This window comes from Panthera onca, chromosome B4, assembly GCF_046562875.1.
Source record: "Panthera onca isolate mPanOnc1 chromosome B4, mPanOnc1 haplotype 2, whole genome shotgun sequence".
NCBI classification, from domain to species: Eukaryota; Metazoa; Chordata; class Mammalia; order Carnivora; family Felidae; genus Panthera; species Panthera onca.
In genome coordinates, this window is record NC_138345.1 from 66,927,270 (window position 1) to 66,955,236 (window position 27,967).

General features: G+C 33.9%; 1 protein-coding gene and 1 pseudogene across 2 annotated transcripts in view; one reads left to right on the top strand and one right to left on the bottom strand.

The window, feature by feature from the left end:
- REDIC1 (regulator of DNA class I crossover intermediates 1) overlaps positions 1 to 27,967 on the top strand; it is a 91,439-nt gene that overhangs the window by 32,396 nt on the left and 31,076 nt on the right. For both annotated transcript variants that reach the window (XR_009617343.3, XM_060657925.3), the window contains exons 2-7: positions 2,058 to 2,097; positions 5,435 to 5,573; positions 10,620 to 10,752; positions 11,170 to 11,203; positions 12,317 to 12,505; positions 15,090 to 15,205. Coding sequence is in view for 1 of the 2 variants with exons in the window: in XM_060657925.3 (XP_060513908.1) it covers positions 2,058 to 2,097; positions 5,435 to 5,573; positions 10,620 to 10,752; positions 11,170 to 11,203; positions 12,317 to 12,505; positions 15,090 to 15,205 (651 nt within the window). In the remaining variant the exon portion in view is untranslated. The remainder of the gene's footprint in view (positions 1 to 2,057; positions 2,098 to 5,434; positions 5,574 to 10,619; positions 10,753 to 11,169; positions 11,204 to 12,316; positions 12,506 to 15,089; positions 15,206 to 27,967) is intronic.
- On the bottom strand, positions 3,698 to 4,101 carry LOC132695186 (cyclin-dependent kinases regulatory subunit 1 pseudogene; annotated as a pseudogene).

The following is a 27,967-nucleotide window of genomic DNA, read 5'->3' on the forward strand; positions in this document are numbered from 1 at the left end:
CAATGGAATAGAATAGAAACCCCAGAACTAGACCCACAAACGTATGGCCAACTCATCTTTGACAAAGCAGGAAAGAACATCCAATGGAAAAAAGACAGTCTCTTTAACAAATGGTGCTGGGAGAACTGGACAGCAACATGCAGAAGGTTGAAACTAGACCACTTTCTCACACCATTCACAAAAATAAACTCAAAACAGATTAAGAACCTGAATGTGAGACAGGAAACCATCAAAACCCTGGAGGAGAAAGCAGGAAAAGACCTCTCTGATCTCAGCCGCAGCAATTTCTTACTTGACACATCCCCAAAGGCAAGGGAATTAAAAGCAAAAATGAACTACTGGGACCTTATGAAGATAAAAAGCTTCTGCACAGCAAAGGAAACAACCAAAAAAAACTAAAAGACAACCAACGGAATGGGAAAAGATATTTGCAAATGACATATCGGACAAAGGGCTAGTATCCAAAATCTATAAAGAGCTCACCAAACTCCACACCCGAAAAACAAATAACCCAGTGAAGAAATGGGCAGAAAACATGAATAGACACTTCTCTAAAGAAGACATCTGGATGGCCAACAGGCACATGAAAAGATGCTCAACATCGCCCCCTCATCAGGGAAATACAAATCAAAACCACACTCAGGTATCACCTCACGCCAGAGTGGCCAAAATGAACAAATCAGGAGACTGTAGATGCTGGAGAGGATGTGGAGAAACGGGAACCCTCTTGTACTGTTGGTGGGAATGCAAATTGGTGCAGCCGCTCTGGAAAACAGTGTGGAGGTTCCTCAGAAAATTAAAACTAGACCTACCCTATGACCCAGCAATAGCACTGCTAGGAATTTACCCAAGGGATACAGGAGTACTGATGCATAGGGGCACTTGTACCCCAATGTTTATAGCAGCACTCTCAACAATAGCCAAATTATGGAAAGAGCCTAAATGTCCATCAACCAATGAATAAATTGTGGTTTATATACACAATGGAGTACTACGTGGCGATGAGAAAGAATGAAATATGGCCCTTTGTAGCAACATGGATGGAACTGGAGAGTGTTATGCTAAGTGAAATAAGCCATACAAAGAAAGACAGATACCATATGTTTTCACTCTTATGTGGATCCTGAGAAACTTACCAGAAACCCATGGGGGAAAGGAAATGGGAAGGAAAAAAAAAAAGGAGGTTAGAGTGGGAGAGAGCCAAAGCATAAGAGACTCTTAAAAACTGAGAACAAACTGAGGGTTGATGCGGGGTGGGAGGGAGGGGAGGGTGGGTGATGGGTATTGAGGGGGGCACCTTTTGGGATGAGCACTGGGTATTGTATGGAAACCAATTTGACAATAAATTTCATATATTGAAAAAAAAAGCTATATTGTGCAGATCTGCTTGTATTGTCATGAATGTTTTACAGCATTTCAGTATTACTAAGAGAGCAAATAATTTAGTAACTGTTAAATACTGTACTTTCATTGGGATTTAGTGCAGTGTTTAGCACAAAGATCATAGGTATAAGGTGCATCCATAATGACTAGCTTTTTTTTTTTTTTTTTTAAGAAGTTAGATGATTTCAAAAACACTTAGCTGATACATTAATATAATTCAGGTTGCTCTAATAATAAACTTAACAGTTCCTTAGATCCTATATAGATTTTGATCTTCTCTCTAATCCCTCTCGATTTTAGTAGAATATTGAAATACAAGGAAAGGCAGGAAAATAGCAGTTTTGACCAAGAATATTGCTATCAGATGAGAATGTTTCAGGGATACATCTTTTCCAATGCATTGCTTTCTCTTTGCTTATATTGATTTTATAATTCAGATTTTTTAATGTTTTTTATTTATTAGAGGTTAGTCTTTATTACTTCTTGAATTTTCTAAGAAAATTTTTTGAAGTAGTATATGCTATAAATAAAATTTTCATAGTTTTCTTTTCAAAAAATAATATAATTGTTACTATACTTTTAGATGTTAATTTCAAGTCTTCAGCCAAAATGGCAATCATTTAAGAAACTATTTTTTTAACCATTATATTTTTTTGTTTTGCTTCTTTTTTCAGTACCAGGGTTCTGATCAAGCAGGAAAGGAGAAAGCAAAAGGTAAAAAAAATAAATATTTTTATTTATATCAGCATTATGAGAACAGTGATCTTCTGAAATATTTTTTGAAAGTTAATAAATTCACCTAAGTAACTAAAAGACTGACTATCCAGTTTTTTGTTTATAGATAGCTTGAATAGCCAACCATTTTGCTCAGGTAGAGACTTAAAGATCATTGTTGATTCTAGCTCCGACATATATCCCACGTCTGATCACTTCTCACTACGTGTGCTATCAGTACCCCAATTCATATCGTTTATTGCCTAGAGTATTATGATGGTCTTAGAACCTGTCTCCTAACTTTTTTATTAGTTCTTTTTCTTACATTGATTTTATTATATAAAGTTGAGCATGTATGTATCTTACAACTGAGTAGTGTATATTCAAGAGAAACTCTTCCACATGTGTACTTTGAGACATATGCAAGCTTGTTTGGATCTTTGTTACGCAGCAAAAAGAGGAGAAGGCAAAAGAGAAGGGCAAGAGCCTGGGGAGGGAAGGAGACCATCCAAATGTCCATTAGCAGTAGAATGGTTGAATTGTGGGATACCCAAGTAATGGTACAGCAGTGAAAATGTATCAACTACATAGAATTAATGTAGATGACTCCCCCAAACATAATTTTTAACAAACGTCACAAGTCACACAAGGTAAGCAGTAGCATTCTGTTTGCCAAAAGTTCCAAAACAGAAAAAAAATATGTTCAAAGCTCATAAAATTTAAAGAAAAGCAAGGGAGTGATTATAATAAAAGCAGGATAGTTATTAACTTAGATGATGTCTCACTATAAATTTAACTTGTATTTTTTGGACTAATAAGGTTATCTTTTCATCCGTGTTTCCTCTTTTACGAAGTACTTTTCCAAGTATTTTTTTTACATTTTTTTTGGTGGTGTTGGTCTTTTGCTTATTGTCTTTATATATTTAGAATTTTTTGTTGGTTATACGTGTACTCTGTAGCTTTTATTTTTCTTTTCTTAATGCTGTCTTTGAAGGAAAGTTCCTAATTCTAATGTAATTGAACTTACCAATTTTTTTCTGTTTTATCTTTCATTCCTTTGTAGTCTGTTCTTCATGTAGCAGTTAGTATGATCTTTTAAAAGCACAAATCAGAATTTGTCATTCTCCTGCTTAAAAGCTTCAGTTGTTTTTCACTGCTTTTATTTTATTATTTTTTTATTTTTTATATTATAAAAACTTCCTCTTTTATCAAGGTAACATGGAACAGATTTCTTGAGTAAAATGGAAAGTTTCCAATACAATGAAACATAAACCACCATACATACAATACTTGGCAGAAAAAACAAAAGAGCAAGTTTACACAGTCCCTGTGATAGCCATGACCTTATTCTTAGATTAGTTGCTTCCTCCATCTACCAAGTGTATTCTGCTGGGTACAGAGCTCTGCATGGCTTCTGGGGTCACACTCAGCCAAGGCTGCAGCCCAAATAGCACTCATCTGGCTGGGCCATGGTGCTGTTGGCTCTGCTCACTTGAAGCAGAGCAGGTCACCAGCACATTCAAACAGTCTGAATATCCTTTCAATATCAAAGGGAGAAACAAGAAAGTAACATAATAATGTTGTCAGAAAGATGTTAGCTTCATTTCTTTGGCTTCTTGGTCAGTGTCCTCCAGAGCAAGATGTGAGGTTCTGGTTCATGGATCATATAATGGACCCATCCCTGACTCTGCTGAAAGCCAAGATGCCTCCAAGTTCAGACTCAGCTATCAAATGTGTTTGAGACTGGCGTGGCTATGCCCTTGGGCAACATGGCATGCTGTACTGGAACTCCTCCTTGTTGTATTTGTCCGCATGGTAAATCTGTTTGTGCGGTTGTGCGATGTGATCGCTCCACCTGAGGACCTTCAGCCAACCTCTAAACAACTCCCAGCAGCACACCACTGCTTTTAGAGTAATACTGACTTAACCATAGCCGAAAAGGACCTGAAGGATTTACACCTTCCCTACTTCTCTGACTTTCTTACTACTCACCCTGTTATTCATTGTGTTTTAGCTACACTGAACTTCTTTCTGCCATTCTTCTCTTTGTCTGGAATATTCCTCCTCAAGATATTTGCATGCCTGGCTTATCAACATTTGTGTTTCAGCCAAAATAATCTCCTCTTAACATTGTTTTTCTCTGATCTCAGCATCTAAGTAGCTCCCCACTCTCTAGTTACTTTCTCTCTAGGACCCTTTTTTAGTCCTCACTCTTTTTCATAATTTCGTATTTAGTTATAAGTTTGTTTGTTCTGTCGTCCCTCACCTTCATTAGCATATATTCATCAGAAGAGGGATTTTATTACTTTTGTTTATTTTGTATCGCCTGTGCCTGGAATTGTGACAAGCAATAACGTAGGCATTCAGTAAATAAACCATGAATATAGTCTGTCTCCAGATTTTTTTTTTTTTTTAATATTCTAACTCTGGATCATTCTTGTGAATATTTACAAGAAAGGAAAAGACATATGGCCCTCCCCCAAAGTGTTGATCTCTAGTTAGGCTTCTTTTCTCTTCTTTTAAAGGAAAGGTATGACATTTTCGAAGTCATGATTCCCCAAAGTACTCTTCCCCAACTCTATTTTTTAATCCTTTCATACTCATTAGATGACTTTGTCTTATATTTTAGAGGCAATAGAAGGTATCATGAGAATTATCTCAGATTTCTACTACCAGTTCTGTAAACTATCTTATATCTTCACTAAATCTTTCCCTTCTGTGACTGTGGAAGTACTGTAGTTTCCTCTAGTCAAAGGAATCTGCAATCTGGATTCCATCTTTCTCAGGGACTTCATGGCATCAATTAATTCTTCTCTTTCTTATATCCTCCACCAGTCACTGTCAACTGGAGGCTTTACACTGATACTCAAACATACTTAATTTTCCCCTATTGAAACAATTTTTGCTCCCTTTCTGGGTCCTTTCCCTTTCCTGCTATGCCTCTTCACTCTTATCTCCCATTCACTTCTCAGTCCTCTCCACAGTACAACCCTTGCTAATGGCAAAGTAGGAGTCATGGAAGGATAACAAAGGGAATTAAATTGGCAACTTTCTACATTTCATATAATTTTTAATCTTTTGATACCGGGGAATGGCTCTGTTTTAAAGTCATTGCGTTTAACAAAAGAAAGATTTTAAGAGGCTGTGAAATTAAGAGTCTTTGGGCAAATTATAAGTCATCATGATTGATTTCAGTTTATATGTAAACATATAAAGGGGATATCAAAAATATAAAAATGTCAAGTCAACTATTTAATGCATTATTGCTTTTTTATTTTTATGATTCTGCCTAAAATCATATGGCTGTTGTAATAACTTTTATTTTTAATTGTTTTAGGAATATTTTGAAAAGAAAAGGTTAAAATCAAAAATGAAATTACTGGGGGTTTTATCCCCTGTCAAAAATTCCACTGTCAGTTTAGACCTCCTTAACTTGTATATGGTAAATCACATATCTTGCCAGAAGAAAACACCTGGTAAGTCTTTTCATTAGCATTTTGTTTTGATTCTAATATAATCGTAACATTCAGTTTTCTAATAAAATTGTAACTTTAGAACTCAAAGTATAAATTAGTACTTTTGTTAATTCTTTTTTTTTTCTCATTTTTTTTTTATTTTTTATTTTTTAATATATGAAATTTACTGTCAAATTGGTTTCCATACAACACCCAGTGCTCATCCCAAAAGGTGCCCTCCTCAATACCCATCACCCACCCTGCCCTCCCTCCCACCCCCCATCAACCCTCAGTTTGTTCTCAGTTTTTAACAGTCTCTAATGCTTTGGCTCTCTCCCACTCTAACCTCTTTTTTTTTTTTTTTTGTTTCCTTCCCCTCCCCCATGGGTTTCTGTTATGTTTCTCAGGATCCACATAAGAGTGAAACCATATGGTATCTGTCTTTCTCTGTATGGCTTATTTCACTTAGCATCACACTCTCCAGTTCCATCCATGTTGCTACAAAAGGCCATATTTCATTTTTTCTCATTGCCACGTAGTATTCCATTGTGTATATAAACCACAATTTCTTTATCCATTCATCAGTTGATGGACATTTAGGCTCTTTCCATAATTTGGCTATTGTTGAGAGTGCCGCTATAAACATTGGGGTACAGGTGCCCCTATGCATCAGTACTCCTGTATCCCTTTTTTGTTAATTCTTAAAATCTTCTGTGGCTTCATATTTTTAAGTTATGTGTTATATACAATTAACTTTGTAAGGTATGGTCAAACATTATATTGCAGTTGTTTTAGTTACTACATTAGTCTGCTTAGGCAGATAGTTACCAAAGTTAGCTAAAGGGCTAAGGGAATAAATGTCTTTACTGTCTTACAGTATTTAGAGAATTTGTTTGAAAGGAGGCACTGAAAAAGGTTTTTCCATTAATGATTAGTTTCATATATCACAACTTGAATAATTTCTTAGGCATTCTTAGAATGTTAACTATAGTAGTCTAATACTTCAAAACAAAGTTCATTTGCCTATGTTTAGAGTCTTCAAGTAAATAAAAAGTTTAGACAGAGTATATTTTTGTCTCAAGGGAACTTGTGTGCGATATTTAATCTTCAAGATAAGTGCTAAAATGAGAGCCTAAGAAATAAGACTGTTCATAAAGGAGGATAGAAATTGCTTATAACTACTGTTAGTATATCCTCTTTTCCTTTCTCTGCCATTTTTGTATCTTACTCTGCAGATGACGGTTTACACAAGGAAATTTAGTTATACTTTAAAAGTAAATATACTATTTATGGATTTTAGCAATAAAATTTTTTGTTGTAAATATGATTGATGTATTTACCTTCTTTTTCTTCACTTAACGTAATACAGTGTTATCAGCCACAGTCATGATGTTTATTGATTTTATAGCTGAAAGTTTGCACCCTCTGCAAACCTGTATTTCCCCTACTCCACAGCCCCTAGGCCCCAGCATCCACTTTTCTACTCCGTTTCTATGAATTTGACTTTTTTTTTTTTTTTTTTTTTTTTTAGATTCCATATGTAAGTGATACCATGCATTATTTGTCTTTCTCTAGCTTACTTCAGTTAACATGCCTTTACGGTCCATCCAAGTTGTCACAAATGGCAGGATTTCCTTCATTTTCATGGCTGAAGAATATTTTGTCATATGTGTATACCACATCTTCTTTACCCATTCATCCATTGACACACACTGAACTTATTTCCATATCATGGCTATTGTGAATAATTTTCCTGTGAACATGGGAGTGCAGGTATCTCCATATGATGCTCTTTTCATTTCCTTTCAATATATACTCAGAAGTGGGATTCCTGAGTCCTATGGTAGTTCTACTTTTAATATTTTGAGGAACATACGTTATGTTCACTGTAGTAGCTCCATCCATTTACATTCCTACCAACAGCAATCAAGAGTTCTCTTTTTCTACATCCTTGCTGGCACTTGTTTATCTCTTGCCTTTTTGATGATAGCCATTCTAACAGGTATGGGTTGATATCTCATTGTGGTTTTGATATGCATCTCCCTGAAGATGAGTGATGTTGAGCATCTTTTCATGTACCTGTTGACCATTTGTGTGTCTTCTTTGGAAAGCTGTCTATTCAGTTTCACTGCCCATTTACAAAATTAGCTTGTTCATTTTTGGCTAAGAGTTGTATGAGTTCATTATATATTTTGTATATTGAACCTTATCAGATAAATGATTTGCAGATATATTCTCCCATTGCATAGTTTGTCTTTTCATTTTGGGAAAGATTTTTTTTGCTGTGCAGAAGAGTTTTCGTTTTTTGTTGTCTGTTTTTATTTAAATTTTAGTTACCATACAGTGCAATATTGGTTCCAGGAGTAGAGTTCATCATATAACACCCAGTGCTCATCACAAGTGCCCTCCTCAATACCCATTATTCACCCACATCCCTCCATCAACCCTCAGTTCTCTATTGTTAAGAGTCTCTTGTAGTTTGTTTCCTTCTCTCTTCTTCCTCCCCCCCTTCTCATATGTTCATCTGTTTTATTTCTTAAATTCCGCATATGAGTGAAATCATATGGTATTTGTCTTTCTCTGACTTATTTCACTTAACATAGTACATTTTAGCTCCATGCTTTTTAATTTTTTTAAATGTTTATGTTTGAGAGAGAGACAGACAGAGCGTGAGCAGGGGAGGGGCAGAGACAGAGAGGGAGAGGAAGACACAGACTCTGAAGCAGGTTCCAGGCTCTAAGCTGTCAGCACAGAGCTGTCAGCACAGAGCCCAATGCTGAACCTGAACCCACGAACCACGAGATTGTGACCTGAGCCAAAGTTGGAGGCTCAACTGACTGAGCTATCCAGGTGCCCTGATTAGCTCCATGCTTCTTAGTTTGATATAGTTTCACATGTTTGTTTGCTTTTGGTGTCAAATCCAAAAAAAAAATCATCTCCAAGACTGATGTCAAGGAACTTACCTCTTATGTTTTCTTCTAGGAGGTTTATGGTTTTAGGTCATATGTTGAACTTTTTAACCCATCTTGAGGTGAATTTGTGTATGGTGTAAGATAGGGGACCAGTTTATTTTTCATGAGGCTGTCCAGTGATTTATTTACCTTCATATATTTCCTTTCTCCTTCACTTTCTTTTCATTTATATATTCAACATGTTTATTGAGTACTTACCCTAAGAAGTATATTGGATGCTAGGAATAGAATAGAAAGTGATGGGGTCAGGGCACACTGCCCAAAAATAAGGCACCTTGGCATACTGACTATTCTAAGCACAAGGAATTTGAGAAGCAGCAGAGAAACAGGAAGGATTCTCATTTGAGAACTGTCCTCCCTATACCTTGAGGAAAGGAACATCTTTATCTCCAAGACAGAGGGACGCCGAGAACAATCTGAACAAACAAGCCTTGCTGTTTTTGAGGAACATTTATTATGCTTCACTTAGTTCATACCCTTTTTTGTTCAATCACATTTTCCCACTACTTTCCACTCTTCATCAAACCTAGTATAAAAGTGCTCAGGTTTAACCACTTACTTGGGTCTCTATTTCTTTATAAAGTTTTCCATTTAAAATTTATTCAGTAGATTTATTTAATAAAACTCTTCATTTGTATGAAGTTTATTTATTTGTCTTCTGTTATAGAGTCCCTAGCTGAGAATTTAGAAGAGTAGAGGAAAAACATATTTTTCCTTCCCTACAAAAGCAAAAGTTTATTAGTGATGGTATTAGGAGGAGGACCTTTAGAAAGTGATTAGGTCATGATGTTGGAGCCCTCATGAATGAAATTAGTGCTTTTAAAAGGAGACCCCAGAGAGTTCTTCTTGCTTCTTTCACTGTGTGAGGACACAGTGAAGAGACAGCTTTCGCTGAACCAGGACTGAGGCTGTCACCAGACCCTGAATCTGAGAACACTTTGATTTTGGACTGCCAGTTTCCAGACTGAGAAATTAATTTCTGTTGTTTATAACCACCCAATCTATGGCATTGTGTTAGTGCAGCCTGAATAGATTAAGACTCTTTACTAAAAGAAAGGGCACTGGTGCCGCTGGGCCACTGCTAGAATCAGGGACTTGAATATCATCAAGATTTTTTTCTCATTTTAGATATTAATTCTCTCAGGTTGTCTTTTTCATTTAGGCTTAAAACTTGACCTTAAAAAAGTAATATTGTTCATCTCTCCTGTTTTGCCACAAGGGAAACACTGAGAGTTGTTGCTTGGTTCTGAGTTTTAAAATTTTACTGAAAGGATACTACCTTGCCCTATTGGTGCCAGGTCCTAGCACTGGAACAATTATTTATAACCACAAGGATGTGATCCTATTATTGATTCATCTTGGGTCAGATGGCTGCCCCTAAATCAATCATTTTTCTAGAGACAGGGTTTTATAGGAAGATAGGAAGTTCTCTATGCAAACCATATAGCTGGTGTGTATGTAAAAAGCATTTTTCAGAAAAGGAAAGTAGTTAAAAGTACTGAGCAGACCAAATCGTGATATCTTGTATAAGGAGAGAAAAGACTTATGTTTCTATCAAGTTTAAAAATCTAGGGGCACCTGAATGCTCAGTAAGTTGAGTATGCTTAACCGACTAGGCCACCCAAGTGCCCCATGAGTGACTGACTCTTGATTTTTGGCTCAGGTCATGATCTCACAGTTGTGAGGTCGAGCCCTGCAGTGGAGCCTACTTAAAAAAAATCTATTAAGAGAGATAGAGTTAATGAAGTACAATAAACTGCTGTAAGTGCTATAATAGAGAACATATGTAGTGGTATGGACATGTATTACATAGCATCTGATATAGTTGGGGGGTCAAGGAAGTTTTGGGAGAAGAAAACAATAGAACTGAATTATATGGCCCTTTTTATGAGGACTATGTAAGATGATGAAAAAGAGATGATTTGAATTATTTATGACAGTTTTTAGTGCTGTAATGACTTCTAGTACATATAGAATATAGGTAGTTTTAATAGATTTCTAAGATGTATATTTATTTAATGAACATTGTATATCAAACATTGTTTTTAAAAGATTTTATTCTTATTTCTTATAATTATAATTTTTTTCATTATAGAAACTGTGAGAAAACCAACCCATGTGAATATGCATAGAGATATAAAAATGCCCTTAAGAAAGCATGATTTAGAACTTCCAATGTCACCTCACTATATACCATCTAAGCTCTGCATTGATGATGTAGAAAACAAGTAGGTTTTATCTAGGTTGTATATTATTTAGGTATTTAAACAGGTCATTATCAGTACTGTTTTATTCATTGGAAAATGTACAAAGGACTTACTCTTCTAGCTGTTTGTTTTTTTTTTGTTTTTGTTTTTTTTTTTTTGGTTTGGCTGTTAACAGTATTATTAAACTATTAAGACCTTTATCAAATGAGCTAATGTTTATACTATGTATTTTATGTGTAGTTTGACTTTCCTTATCCTAAAAATGTCTCTTGAGTAATAATATAATTTTTATAAAATTAGAGAATGATTTAGAGTTCTATATGTTTTTGTGTATTTGTATACAACTATGCATTTTAAATATATAGAAAAAGATAAGTTTATTGCCAGCTATTTTTTTTAACCTTAACATTTTCTTTTCATTTGTATGTACTATCAAAGACTAGGCAACAAGAAAGAACTTGCCCCAGTTCAGGTGAGATTTAAAACAAAAATTTTTAAGTTACTTTAACAATCGTGACATACCATCAAATGATATAAATTTTTCAAATATCAGAGAAAATTGTCCTTTAAAATTTTGTTTACAGTCTTAAATTATTTTTAAAGTTTTTTTTTTTTATTTTAATTTTATTTTTTATTTTTGAAGGAGAGAGAGAGACAGAGCATGAGCGGGGGAGGAGCAGAGAGAGAGAGGGAGACACAGAATCTGAAGCAGGCTCCAGGCTCTGAGCTGTCAGCACAGAGCCTGATGTGGGGCTTGAACTCACAAACCGTGAGATCATGACCTGAGCCAAAGTCGGACGCTTAACCAATGGAGCCACCCAGGCGCCCCTAAAGTTTTCAATATGAGAAAATTATACCTTAAGAATATTTTAACTGATTGTTTATGAGGAACCCTTTGGAGTTCTAGTAATGTAGATTAGTCTTCTGTGTATATAACAATTGATTCTCCTTGTTACTGATGAGCTACAAAGGATAATTCATTTGGGGATTCCTGATTTGGGTTAATATGATAAGCTGAGAAATTCCTCTCTTCTAGCATAGTGACTGGATTATTTTATATCAAATTATTTTCAATATTTCCACTGGTCTCAAGATTATTTTTTTCAATGTATTGCAAGTGATTTTTTAGTAAATAAAATTTTAATCAATTAGAAAATCTATAGATTGTGATTAAAGCTTGAAATTTTAAGGTTTAATGCTACATTATTATCTTTCTTTGCTTTGAATTGCCAAAATTAAACTACATCAGAGAATGGCAGTGATACCAAAATCTTTTGGAAATCTTTTTACCTGAATTGTGGGTCAGTGAAACTCAAATTTCCTGTCATTTGGAGATGGCATGAAACTTGAGGGTGGATCAGTAGTAAGAAAGGCAGACGGAAAGGAGCTCTTAAGTACAATTTTAGTTGATAACCTATCATGTCTTAACCTCTCTCGTCTTAAGAAATCTTGTTAATTACTGATGACTTACTTTTCCTTGGAACTTCTTCTGCAGTCCATGACCTTTTCCACTTCTATTTGACTTTCCTCTTTTCTAGTTTATATATTTTGGCAAATCGAATGGTTGTATCTTCTTTTCCTATAGTTGTCACAAGTAATGGACTCAGAAAGAATGTTTGAACCTCAGTTCAACAGAATAGAAAATTGCAGTTTTACTCCACCATCCTTCGCAGCAGAGTTATCTTCTAACAGAAACATTACAAAACAAAATTTCATTCCCAGAACAGCACCTAGTCCTCAGAAAGTTGCATATGAAAAAAAGCAGGATGAGCAGGTACATTTAAATCACTAGACTTAGCATTTTATATTATTGTATTTTTATGAAATGCTCTTTTTTTTCTGTTCTGATGGATTTAAAAAATAATGGTTGTGAATTGCTATAGATATAGCCAATTTAGGATGTCAGGTATAATAATTCCTCTTTGGTCAAAATTTAATTGTCTGCACTGTAAAAGATTATGAATTCAAAAACTGGAATGTTCCTTAAAAATATTTGAAATCATCATCCTTTTATAAAATAATTGACAGTGAAATTGAAAATAGTTCAGTATGAGTATATAAGAGCTGATGATGGTAATCACAGTAAATGACTAGTTGGTGATGTCATGGTGGCCCAATTTGTATGATATGGAAAGGACCCTATGAAGAGCAGTACATAATCTCAGTGATGTCATGGTAATCCATTAAATTAGGAGTTGGGATGGCTTGATTCTTTTTTATGATTTGACAGGTGACAACTGGTTATGTGCACTTGAATTCAAACTATACAAATCTTTTTGTATAGATAGAGATGTGTAGTGCTAAAATGTTCTGTCAGTGAATTCTCTAAAATTAAAAATCTAAAAACATCCAGAGTTTAAAATTCTGAAATATATCTGCCATAGGCCATAGAAGTAGTCATTTTATTAGATTATATAGAGAGTTTTAAAAAAATAAATAAAATTATGTATTATACTAATGTATAGTGGTAGTGGGGGGAAATGGTTATATAAACATGATGTCTTGTTAATGGCAATATTTAGTTTTGAATTTTTCCCATTTTTTTTAGCATGCACTGGTTTTATGCCATATTTCTGTATTTGTCACTTATAAATGAATTTATAATTTATAAATTTGTAATTGCAATTTTATAAATTATAGTTATATATGGTATGTTATATATAATATATAATGATATGATTCAGTTTTATTAAGATATTTATTAAAATATGTTTTCTGTTTTCCAGAGAAGAGAAAATGAAGTATTATATTCCAGTGATATGTTATCCTTACTAATATAAGGATCCATTAACTTTGGAATGATACAATAAAAACCATTTAGTTATTAGTTTGCATTTTATAAGACTAAAATGTGCATCCTAGATAGATTATGGGATAGAGAGAATAAAACTCTCTGTAATCTCTACTTAAATAATCTTTGCTTTTAGGCTGCAGGTTAGTGATTATCTCCAGAGGGGTAAATAATAATATACTTAATACCCAGAAGAGAAAATTAAAGAGAGAGGCTAATGTTCTTGTCCAGGATGTAGTGTCACATTGTGAAGTATTAGAGAAGTCTTTAATTGCTTATTTGGAGTGGTTTCAAAAAAAGTGAGAAGAATTAAAATGGAACTGTAAAACAAAAATGAGTTGAAAAAACAGGCTAGAAGAAAAAGTAGGCTTTGGCTTGCTGGTCTTTGAAAAAGTAGTATAGAGCCAACATATAGTATTCTCTTCTCTTTTGGTCTGTTTTTGTTTCTCACTTCATGAGATGACTTTGTCCCTGCATTTCTGTCACTGTTTCTTTGAAACTGAGATGTGAGATGTATTTCCAGACATTACTTCTAGCTCTCCCTGACTTTTGACTCCCCCTCTTTTTCTGAATATCTCTTTTGTTTTCCCTTGTTTCATTTTGTTTTGTTTTTTACTGACTTTCTGTCATTGGTTGTCTTTGGACTTCTCATTTCTATGTTTCATGGCTAATAAATAAAATGTGTTACAAATATAAATTATTATTACTGGATAGATTAGTGTTGGGCCACTGTAATGTCATACATTATATGGTACCATCCATATTAACACATGGATTACCTCATCTGGTTCCACAAGTTTTTCCATATGTTCCCCATTTTGGACTCAATGATACTGATATTCAGAAAGATTAAAGTAGCATTCTAAAATTACTCAGTAAATGGAAAAAACAGATAAGTACAGCTAGTTTTTTTTTTCTTTTTTTTAGACAAATTATTTTCTGTCAGAGACAATTTGCTCAATTGTATATAACCATTCATCTATCTGTGGACATTTGAGCTGTTTCCACACTTTGGCTATTATTGATAGTGCTGCTATAAACATGGGGGTGCATGTGTCCCTTTGAAACAGCACACCTGTATCCCTTGGATAAATACCTAGGAGTGCAATTGCTGGATCATAGGGTAGTTCTATTTTTAATTTTTTGAGGAACCTCCATACTGTTTCCAGAGTGGCTGCACCAGCTTGCATTCCCACCAACAGTGCAAAAAGAGATCCTCTTTCTCCGCATCCTCGCCAACATCTGTTGTTACCTGAGTTGTTAATGTTAGTCATTCTGACAGGTGTGTAAGGTGGTAAAAAATATATATATTTGTTAACCTCTGAGAAAATGGTACTCCTCATAGTATCAGTTCTGTTATTTTAATAATCATGTAAATACCGGTATTGCTTTTATTGCTAGCACATTATTTTGTTTTCAATAAGGACACAATTACTTTCTTTTAAACCAGAAAAGACTTTTTTTTATTTGCATATAGAGATCCACTTGAATGGTATTTTATGGTAAATAATTTAAATTGTGTATATGTACATTTACCATTTTGGCAGATTCTTCTTTCTTTTTTCAGCTCATTAAAGTTAATTATTCTAATAGTTTGGTTTCCAAATTAAATGAAAATCAAGATGCTCTCAGTCCATCATATAAAACAGCACAATTTGGGTCATTATTCGAAAGATTAAACAGGTAAGCAAAGATTTTTAATTTTTTAAGTAATCTCTACACAAAACATGGGGCTCAGACTTAACAACCCTGAGATCAAGAGTCACATTCTCTACCAACTGAGCCAGCCAGGCGTCCAGGAAAGCAGTCTTTGAAGGAAATAAAGAGGCTGCAGCATTCTTTGAGTATTAATTTGATTTTAATGGACACATTTTTTTAGAAATGTAGACAAACCTAAGTAATACTTCTAGAAAAAACACTGGAAGTTAAATAAGCATTTAATTAAAATAGTTTTAAGTAATTATTTTCTAATGTGCACAGTCTACCTTTCAATTATTTAAAAAAGCTCTTTTGAGCCAACGTGTTTGCATTTGTTTTATAACATCCATAAATTGCTAGTTCTTTTTCTGTATCATAAACATATTTATTTTTCATATTTGTGGTAGTTGATCAGTGCCCCACTTTTATTTTCTAGCTATTTGTATATAAATCCTGGCTCATTGTTTTAAAATCCATTAAACTTGTAAAACCAGTTTGAATCACTCTTGGTAATCGTGGTGAGAAACCTTGACTCTGTAATCCTATCCCAGTATTCCTCATTTTAGTAAATGACACTACTGTTCACTCACCTGCTTACACCAAAATTAAAGTTGTCCTTGATTGCTTCCTTTCCTTCAACTGCCAATATCTGTTACATCAACAAAGTATTGCCACTTCTGTACTTTAATAAACTTTAAAGTTAACTACTCACATTTCTACCTCAATAGGTTCCATCCCAGTCTCAGCCACTACTGACTATAGCCTGGATAATTGTAATAGCCACATAACAGTTCTTTTTGTTTTCTCTGTCCTGAGATCCATTTATTATTATTATTTTTTTACAGTTCTATTGATGTATCATCAACGTGCAACAAACTGAATTTATCTAAAATGTGCACTTTGCTAAATTTTGACCTGTATCAAATATAATGAACATATTCATCATCATTGGTAGTTTCTTTGGGCATCTTTGTAATCTTCCTCTGGCCACTTCACATCCCTTACTCTCAGCCTAAGGCAACTGCTGATCTGCTTTCTATTAGTCTGTATTAATTAGTCTGTATTTTCTAAAATTTTATGTAAGTGGCATCATATAGTACGTTGTCTTTTTGGTCTAGTTTCTTTCACTCAGCATAATTATTTTGAGATTCTTCTATGTTGTTTGTTGTGTGCATTGATATTCATTCCTTTTTATTGCAGAGTAGTATTCCATTGTATGGACACAGCACAATTTATTCATCTGTTGATGGACATTTGGGTTTTTTCCCCTCCAATTTTGGCTATTCCAAACAAAGCTGCTATGAAAGTTCATATAAAAGTCTTTGGACATACGCTTTCATTTCTCTTGGGTAAATATCTGCAAGTGGAATGGCTGGGTCATATGATAGGTGTATATGTAACTTTTTTTAAGGAACCAACAGACTATTTTCCAGAGTGATTTGAATCATTTTACATTCCTGTCAGCAATGTATGAAAGTTCCAGTTGCAACACTTCCTTGACACAGTTGGTACAGTCAGTCTTCTAAGATTTAGTCAGTAGTAGTACAGCTTTCTCCCTCTATCTGAAAGCAGAGCATTCCTATGAAACCTTTCATAAATTGAAATGGTGTTGTAAAGCAAAGAAGCAATTACAATTAACTTATATGGAAAATTTTTGGAGCTTTCCCAGACCCCAAAAAATAATCTCCCTTAGGTTTTTCTGATACCTTAGGACACATCTTGTCAATGATGCACAAAATAAATTGGGATAAGGCACAGATGCGCGCAGACACAGTTCAAAGCTGCAGTAGCTTGATGCTGAGATGCTGGGTGTAGTTCTGGGGAAGGAGCCTGGCAGTGCCACTCTTGCTGCTCAGGGTACGGTGTGCATGCCGCGTCTCTGACAGCTTGCTGCAGAACAAACACTGACTGACAGCTGTTTTCACTTTTCACCTTTTTTTTTTTTTTGTAAAAGCAAAAATCCTTTTCAGATTTCCTTGGGTTAGTAAAAATAGGTACTAACGTAGATCCTTTCATAAAAGCGAAGTGGCATAATGTAAGCTTTTGAAAAGGCTGGATACATGTATCTCATTGTGGTTTTAATTTTACATTTCCCTAACAACTAATGATGTTCACAGCTTTTCATGTGCTTATTAGCTATTTGCATATCTTTGGTGAAATGCTTACCCTTTTTATTTCTGTAATTTTCTTTTTGAAGTAAAAAAAGGTTTTGATTTTGATTGAAATCCAGTTTATTAATTTTTTCATTTATGAATCTTGCATATGGTGTCATAGCTAACGAATCTTTGCTTAAACCAGGGTCATGAAGGTTTTCTCCTGTCTTGTAGTTTTAGATCTCACATTTAAATCTGTGATCCATTTTGAGTTAATTTTTATATATGGTGTGAAGTGAATTTCAAAATTCATCATTTACATTTGTGGAAAGGAAAGAAAATCTTTTCCCCGCTGAATTGTTTTGGCACCTTTGTTGAAAGTCAGTTCACCGAAAAATGTAATTTATTTTTCCCTTGGAATCTCAGTTCCATTCCATTGATCAATCATGTCTGCTTTTATATTAGTGCCATGCTGTCTTTATTACTATAGCTGTATTGTAAGTTTTGAAATTGGGAACTACATTAGTCCTTTAATTTGTTCTTTTTGCAAAATGTTTTGGCTCCTAGGTCTTTGCATTTCCATCTAAGTTACAGGATCAGCCTGTCAGTTTCTATTTAAAAAAAGAAAAAAAGAAAAAGAAAGAGCAAGAGAGAGAAAGCAAGCCCACTTGGAATTTGGGGATCAACTTGGGGAAAATTGTGATTTTAAAATTAGTGATTCTTCCAATCCACAAGCATGAATTGTTTTTCCTATTAGTTTCTTTTTTTTTTTTTTTTGAATGCAGATTTCATTCATAGTAATATGAATGAAGCTTTCTTCATAGTAATCCTAAATTTGAACTGTTCCAGATGTCCATTAAGAATAGAATATTAAAGGGGTGCCTGGGTGGCTCAGTTGGTTAAGCATCCAACTTCAGCTTGGGTCATGATCTTTCGGTTCGTGGGTTCAAGTTCCACTTCGGGCTCTGTGCTGACAGTTTGGAGCCTGGAGCCTGCTTCAGATTCTGTGTCTCCCTCTCTGCTCCTCCCCTGCTTATGCTCTCTGTCTCTCTCTGTCTCTCTCTCAAAAATAAACATTAAAAAAATATTATACGTACACGTGCAACTAGTGAAACATTGTGTGTCAACTCTACTTCAACACAAAGAATAGAGTATTATATAATCATATAATGGAATAATACACAGAAATGGAAAAGAATGGACTACTGATAACATGCAGTAGCAAGTAACAACATGGATGAAACTCCATACCAAAGAGGACCATTGTATAATTCCATGTATATGAAGTCCAAAGACAGCCTTGATTAATGTATGGTGACAGCAAACAGAATGGTGGTTACTGTTGGGAGTTATAAACTTGGAGGAGCATGAGAAAACCTTCCATTATGCTTGAAATGTTCTCTCTCCCCAGCCCCCACAGTTTTATTGAGATATAACTGACAAAAATAAATTCAAATAAGTCGTATGTTTAAGGTGTTCAACATGATGATTTGATATACATATATGTTGTGATATGATTACCACAGTCAAGGTAACTAGCATATTCATCACCTTATGTAGTTACCTTTGTGTGTGTGTGTGTGTGTGTGTGTGTGTGTGTGTGTAAGTCTATGTAAGAGATGCTCTGTTAACAGATTCCAAATATGTAATGTATTATTCTAGCCCCTATGTTGTACATTAGTGACAAATATAACTTACTTGTGTTTTAACTGGAAGTTTATACCCTTTGACTAATATCTCCCCATTTCCACCCCCACCCCCCACCCCCTTCCCCAGCCTCTGGCAGTTCTGCTCTTTGCTTCTTGGAATGTGACTTTTTAGATTCCACATATAAGTGAGGTCACATGGTATTTATATTTCTGTGTCTGGCTTATTTCACTTAGCGTAATGTCATTCATATTCATCCATATTGTCACAAATGTCAGGATTTCCTTATTTTTTTATGGCTGAACAATATTCCATTGTATTTAATCTTTAATTTCTCTTAGTGTAATGTATTGCGTTCAATAAAGCCTTGTGCTTCCTTGGCTAAATTTATTCCTAAGCATTTTATTCTTTTTATGCTTTTGTGAGTGGTATTATTTTCTTAGTTTCATTTTTGAATTGTTCTTTGCTGGTATATAGGAATACAATTAATTTTTTAAGATTGATCTTGTCTCCTGTGACCTTGTTGAACTCATTATTAGTTCTACTAGTGGTTTTGTAGATTCTTTAGGTTTTTCACTATAACTGGATTATGTTGTCTATAAATAGAGATATTTTTAATGGTTTTTCAGTCTGGATGCCTTTTACTTCTTTTTCTTGCTGACTGCAGTGACTAGAATCTCTAGTATAGTGTTGAATAGCAAACAAGCAAGGCAAGAGTGGGCATGCTTGTATTATTCCCAGTCTTAGAGAAAAGCATTTAGCCTTACACTATCATGATGTCAGTTGTAGGTTTTTAGTAGGTGCCCTCTATCAGGGTTAGGGAATTCCCTTCTATCCCTAGTTCTTTGAAAGTTTTTAGCATGGATTTTGTCAAATGTTCTTTCTGTGTCTCTTGAGATTATCTTGTAGGTTTTTTTCTTTTATTCTATTAATATATTGTATATTACTTTATTTTCAAAAGTTAAACCACCTTAGGTTCCTGGGATAAAAGCTGCTTGATCTTGGTATATAATCCTCTTCATATCTTGTGGGATTTGGTTTGCTATTATTTTGTTGATAATTTTTACATCTCTGTTCGTGAAGAAATTGGTCTGATTTTTTTCTTGTGATGTTTTTGGCTTTGGTACTAAAGTTGATACTGACTTTATGGTAGAGTGAGTTGGAAAATGTGTCCTCTATTGAAGGAATTTGTGGAGGATTTATATTTTTTCCTTAAATGTTTTTGCACCTGCTTTACTTAATGGGATGACTTTTAACTACTATATATATTTTTTAATGTCTTTAGGTTTTCTAATTTCTTCTTGAGTCAATTGTGGCAATGTGTGTTTTTCTAAGAATTTATTCATTTCATCTAAGTTGTGTAATTTGTTAGCTGTGTGATAAAGTTGTTTATAGTATTTCCTTGAAAACCTTTTAATTTCCTTAAAGTTGGTAGTGATGTCCCTTCTTTAATTCTAGATCTGTGTATTTCTTCTTTTTCTTTCTTGGTCAATATAGCTAAAGATTTTATTGATATTTTTAAAGAACTAAGTTTTGCATTTCATTTGCTTTCTTTGTTATTTTTCTGTTTTCCATTCCATTGATTTCTGTCTTAATGCTCATAATTTCCTTTTTCTGCTCGCTTTGGGTTTAGTTTGTCCTTTGTGTGTGTGTGTGTGTGTGTGTGTGTGTGTGTGTGTGTGTGTGTATTTTGTAGATTCTTAAAGTGTAACTTTAACTTACTGATTTGATATTTTCTTCTGATTTAATATAAGTATTTAAAACTGTAAATTTCCCTCTAACCAATGCTTAGAGGTCAACCAATGATTGCTTGGAGGTTGTGTTTAAACATATTGAGCTAATAAGGCTTTTTTTCTGTGTGCAAGAACTCACATTCAGTCAGGAATGAGTAGATACCTGATGCCCTCTCTTGAGTGTGTATACAGCTTTACACATGTATGCAGCCTTTCAGACTGCTGGGGTATTTGGGAGTTTTCTCGATCTCCCTATGAAATTTCTGGATGGTTTTTTGCTTGCTCCAAATATAGCAACCTCAGTTAGCTGTGGTGATGGGCTTTCCTGAGGGCTTGCCACCAAGGTAATGTTATTTTTGGCAAATTCCCTGGGCATGGGGCTCCTCTGTCTTCATTCCTAGACTACTAAGCATTGGTAGAGCTATCAGCCATGGAGCTGGGGGTGGGAGGGAGGTAACTTCCCAGGGCTCCACAGTGGTAAGTGTTCACTGTTAAGGTTTAGTATTTTTTCTTGAAGTACTGCTTCTCAGTTTATTGTATGCCTTGGTTACTCTCCAGATTCTGAAATGATTGTTTCTGCAAGTGTTACCTGTTTCTGTCATTGCTTTTGGGCGACAGGATTTGCCAGACTTTTCACTTACTCCAAGAGTCTGTCCCATATTGATTAATTTTTGAATGTTAAATAAGCTTTGTATTCAGGAGATAAACTCTACTTGTTATAGCATGCTATCGTTGTTATGCATTCTTGTTTTTGATTTGCTAAAATTTTATTAGGAATTTTTGCATTAATCTTTATGAGGGTTATTATTTTCTATATTTCTTTCCTTGTGATAACTTTGTCTGGTTTTGAAATCAGCCTAACGTTGATGTAGTAGGGTGACTTGGGATGTATTCCCTAATGTGTAATTTTCTGAAGGTTTATGTAGAATTGATACAATTTCTTCCTCAAATGTCTGATAGAGTTCATCAATGAAGCCAATTGGTATGGAGTCTTTTTTTGTGGGAAGGTTTTTTTAAAAACTATAATTTCCATATTTTAATAAATACAAGGCTAGTCTGAATATTTTTTCTTTGAGTGAAATTTGGTAGTTTGTCATACAAGGATTATATCTATGTTTTATCTATGTTGTAGAATTTATTGACTGGAAATTAATAATAATCTCTTGTTATATATTTAAAATTTTTAACATTTGTAGTGATGTCTTTTCTCTCCTTGCTAATACAGATAACTTATGTCTTTCCCTTCTTTTTCCTGTTTTAAATTGAAGTATAATTGGCCTGTAACATTATAGTAGTTTAAGGTACAGTGTAATTAAATATTTGTATACATTGTACAATAATCACAATAAGTATAGTTACCATCTGTCAGGATACAAAGTTACAAAATTCTTATGTTGAGAATTTCTAAGATTTAACTCTTAGCAAATTTCAAGTACGCAATACAATATTAATTGACTATAGTCACCATGCTATAGTCACCATTACATTCCCATGACTGACTTATTTTATAATTGGACTTTTTACCTCTTGACCAACTTGACCCATTTCACCCACTCCCCAACTTCCCTCCCCTCTGGCAACCACCAGTCTGTTCTTTGTATCCATTAGTTTTGTTTTGTTTGCTTGTTTGTTTTTTTTCTTTATTTTTTAGGTACATAAGTAAAATTAAGTTATTTTTCTTTATTTCTCTGGCTTATTTGATTTAGCATAATACCCTCAAGTTCCATGTATGTTGTTACTGTTCCATGTATGTTGTCATGTTAATGACAAGATTTCATTCTTTTTTATAGCTAATAGTATTTCATTATATATATATATATATATATATATTGAATTGAATATATATAATATATATATAAATATATATTATATGTATATATATAATATATATATAAATATATATATAATATATTATATATAAATATATAATATATTATATTTATATATAAATATAAATTATATATATAAACATATATATAAATATATATAAATATATATATAATATATAAAATATAAATTTATATAAATATATATATATATATATATTTTTTTTTCCCCATCTTATTTATCCATTCATCTATCATCGATGGACACTAGGTTGTTTCCATATCTTGGCTATTCTAAATAATACTGCAGTGAACATTGGAATGCATATATCTTTTTGCTCCCCCCACCCCCAGATTATTCTTATTTAGAGATGTTTACCTAGGGTGAAAGCTGAGGTCATTCATCAGAGATCATTTTTCTTATCCAGTAAAGGTGTTTTAGTGCTGTAAATTGTCCACTAACTGGTCCTTTTGCTGTATTCTCCAAATTTTGATATGTTTTGTTTTAATTTTCATTCAGTTAAATATCTTCCTAATTTTTCTTTTGATTTCTTTTTCAGTCTATGAGTTAGTTAGAAATTTGTTGTTTGATTCCTAGACATCCTAAGGCATTCCTGTTATCTTTCTAAATTAGTTCCATTGTGGGCAGGAAACATCCTTTGTATGACTTGAATCCTTTCACATTTGTTGAGACTTGTGTTATGGTCAAGAATGTGGTTTACATTTTTTGTGATTATTGATATGGTAGGGTTTCAATAGGTTCTCTTATTATTTTTTATTTGTCCCATATCTGTTTATTTTTCCTCTTTTTCTACCTTTTTTTAATTTGAGTGGGTTTTTTTAATGGCTTAATTTATTTTTTTTCTTGGCTTATTAGTTATGTCTGTTTTGTTTTTCAGTGGTTGCTTTAGTTTATAGTATATATTTTAACTTATCACAGAGTATCTTAAAATTTTACCACTTCAAGTATACTATAATAACATAGTATGCTTCCATTTTTCCATTCTGGCCTTTGTGTAGTTATATTCATATATTTTACTTACATACATGTTACGGATACAGTAATATATTATTGCTTATCTGTAAAAAGAGCTAAAAAATGAGAAAACATGTTTTTTATATTTAAGTATAAATTTACTGTTTTTGATGGTCTTCATTATTTTGTGTAGATCTAGATTTCCATCTGGTGACATTTTCCTTCTAAAGACTTCCTTTAATATTTCTTCTAGAAGGGTCTGCTAGTGATTAATTCTTTAACCTTTTGTGTATTTGTCTCTCTTGTATTCTTTTTGAAAGATGTATTTTGACTTGCATTTTTGCAACAAGAAATATGCTGTCATTTTTAATATCTGTATATGCAGTATACAATTTTTCTGTTTTTAAGATTTTTCCATCATGTATTCTCTACCATCGACTTTCTACTATGGATTTTATCCATTGCTTAGGATGTTCATTTTCTTACCATTTCTTGTGTTTGGGCTGTGTTGAGCTTCTTAAATCTGTGAACTTACCATTTTTATCAAATTTGAAAACAGTTTAGCCATTAACTTTTAAAATATTTTTTTTCTGATTTCTTTCTCGTCTTTGGGACACAAATTTCATGTAAGTTAGCCCACTTGAAGTTGTGTCATAGTTTGCTAATGTTTTGTTTTTATATTTTCAATATTTTTTCCTTTATTTCACCTTACATAGATTATATTGCTTTATCTTCAAACTCACTAATTGTATATTCTTTGATGTCTCATCTTCTCAAATCTGTTCAGTATAGTTTTCATCTCTATAGACGTTTGATTTAATTTTTCTTTATATCTTCCATGCATTTATTTCAACATGCCTAGTCTTTCCTCTTTCTTCTTGAAAATAGGGAATATAGTCATAATAACTTATTTTAATGTCCTTGTCTACAAATTCTATCATTTGTGTCATTTCTTGGTCTATTTCTAATCGATTTTTCTTCTCATTATGGGTTGTAACTTTTGGTTTCTTTCTATTCCTGGTAATTTTGTTTGAATTATGTACATTATGAATTTCGTCCTTCGGGTGTCTGGAAATTTTTGTATCTGTATAAATTATTGTAAGCTTTCTTCTTGATACAGTTCAGCTACTTGAAAATAGTATGATCTTATTGAGGCTTATCTTAAAAACTATTTTTTTAAATGTTTATTTATATTGAGAGAGCAAGAGCGCACGAGCAAGTAGGGGAGGGGCAGAGAGAGAGGGAGACAGAATCCCAAGCAGGCTGTGTTGTCAGTTCAGAGTCCGACACAGGTCTCAATCTCATGAATTGTGAGATCATGATCTGAGACCAAATTAAGAGTCAGGCACTTAGCCCACTGAGCCACTTAGGTGCCCCGATGCTTGCTTTAACTTTTTAAGTGGGACCAGATATGCCTTTAGTCTATGGTTAATTTTGCCCCCTGCTGAGGTACACTTCTGAGTACTCTGATTCCTTTTGAATTATGAGGTTTTCCACTCTGGCTGATGGAAATACATTTTCCATCTATGTGTGAGTTCCTGGACTTGTTCCATCTTCTCCTTTTAGATGTTTTATTCCCCTTCCACACCCCAGCCTTGGGTATTACTTTCTATGCATGTGCTGATCAGTACTCAGCTGGAGATTTGAGAACTCTCTGTAGATCTCCAAAGTTCTTTCTTTGAAGCACTTTCCTTCATGATACTTTGCCCTGTGAACTCTATTCTCTGTATGCTTTCTGAACGTCTAGCTCTGTTTTTTTCAACAAAGGGAATCTGTGAGCTCTGACTGGGTTGTCTATTTTTATTTTGTGGCTTTTTTTTTCTTGAGAGAGAGAGGGTGCAAGTGAGTGAGGCACAGAGGGAGAGAGAGAGAGAGAAGTGGGGCTCACCGGAGCTTGTGTTTTACCTCAAGTGGGGCTCATGCTCACCCAATGTGGGACTTGAACTCACAAACTGTGAGATCATGACCTGAGCCAAAGTCAGATGCTTAACAACTGAGCCACCCAGTCACCCCTGTTTTGTGGCTTTTATACTCTTTAGGCAGTAAGCTAGGAGCAATCCTAGGGTTCACCTCATTTGCTGCGTTTCCTCTCTCTCTCTCTCTCTCTCTCTCTCTCTCTCTCTCTCTGTCTCTCTCTAAGATCATTATCCTGTTCTACCAGATGGTTGATGTCTGAAAACTTTTGTGTCCTGTATTTTGTCCAATTTTTTAAATTGTGTCAATTAAAAGGGGAAATCTAGTTCCTCTTACTTGATACTGGCCAGTTGGAAGTTTTGAAATTTATATTCAGCTAACAATGAAACTCATATTTTTCAAGGCAAAATGCAAGTCAGTTTTACTTTTGTATGTAGAACCTTTCAGCGTTTCTTATTGCTCTCTTAACAAATAAAGCTCTATCCATATGATCCAGTAATTCTACCACTGGGTACTTAACCCAAGGAAAATTAAAACACTAATGCAAAAAGATATATGCGGCCCTATGTTTCTTGCAGCATTATTTACAATAGTAAATTATGGAATCAACCCAAGTGTCCATCCATAGATGACTGGATAAAGAAGATGTATGTATATATCCATAATGGAATGTTACCCGCCATAAAAAAGAAGGAAATCTTGCCATTTGCAGCAACATGAGTGGATTTAGATAGTATAATGCTGAGTGAAACAGGTCAATCAGAGAAGGACAAAACCATATGATTTCACTCATATGGGATTTAAGAAACAAATAAAAAAAGGGGCAAGAAACCAGACACTTAAATTTAGAGAACAAATTGGTGGTTACCAGAGAGGGATGGGTGGGGAGGATGAGTGAAATAGGTGAAGATTAAGAGTATATTTACTGTGATAAGCACTGAGTATGCATAGAATTATTGAATCATAATTTACACCTGAAACTAATATAACACTGTATGGTAATTATACTTGAATAAAAAAGTGAAGTTTTGTATACTCTGGGTTCTTTTAAAACCTTATATCATAGGTGTTCTTTCACTGATTCTATTCAAGCTTTATTCCTTTCTTTTTGTTCCTTAAGTGTGCTGCCAGTCTTACATCTATGCTTATTCTATTCCCTTGATGATGCTTACTCCTTTCTTCACATGTCTGGCCATTCTGTTTCTTTCTCTTATTTATCACTTCCTTACTAGGGACTTTCCTGACCAAACTATCTGATGCAGGACTTCTAACACAAGTTATTCCATCATGTGATCTTGTAGCATCTATATAACTGTTGTAATTATCTTTTTTATTTATTTCTTTTACCCTTTGTACTTATTGATGGTTAAGTATTTAATTATTTTAAGAATTTTCCTTTTTTCCCCAAAGTTTTTTTTATTTGTTTATTTATTTGTTTGTTTAGAGTGAGCACGAGCAGGGGATGGGGCAGAGAGAGAGGGAGAGAGAGAATCCCAAGCTGGCTTTGTGCTGTCAGTGCAGAGCCCAACATGGGGCTTGATCTTACAAACTGTGAGATGGTGACCTGAGCCAAAATCAAGAGTCAGACACTTGGCTGACTGACTCACCCTGGTGCCCTAATGGTTATGTATTTATAATTTTCCTGAACTAGAATATAAGCTGTGTTGTCTCCTTCTACATAGTAGGAATACATTAAATGTGTTTAATACACATAAATAAGCCTTCCTTTACTTTTTTTTTTTATTTAGAGTAATAAAATTTCTCTGGTGTTAAGATGTATATTACTGCATAGTATAGGTTATGTCTTTTGGTATAACATAATAGCATCATTCTGTCCAAAACATCAATGAGACCTATATTGTGAAACAGTGTAGGATCGTTATCTATGAACATACATGGGTAAAACATCTCTCACTGCTTAAAAGTAAACTTAACTCTTTTATCTCTCTGCCCACAACATATGGCATAGTGTCTGGAAACACAGCAGACATACATGCTCATTAAGTATTTAATAAATAACTTAAAAAATGGAAATCAGAGTTTTGGTAGTCTATATATCTTTTCTAAATTTCTTTGTTACCTCCAATCTTTGCAACAACTCAATCCCAGGTAAATTTGTTGATAGTCAATGGCAACAAAATCCAGAATATCTTGATTTCTAATTGTGTTCTATGATAGTTTTGATCTGATACAAATTGGACATGTTAGAATTATGATTTCCTCATTAGAAGGAACTTAAAAGTTATCTAGTCTTACCTTTTCATCTAATTTATCTTATATCTTAGATTACTTATATACACACTTGTATATATGTTTTTCTGCCTTGAGAACTTTAGAATTGTTAGGTTGAAAAAAAAGCTGTTCTAATATTCCCATGATTATTTGATTTTATGTTTTAACACAGGATAACTTTTCTCTGTACAGTCTTTAAATATCTTTCCCTGGTTAAATGAAGCAGCAGCTACACACAGTGTCTAGGTTATTCACTAGATCTTGTTACAGAAAACAAACTATATATAGGTTGGGCATATTTTGTTTTATTAATATAATAGTAAATT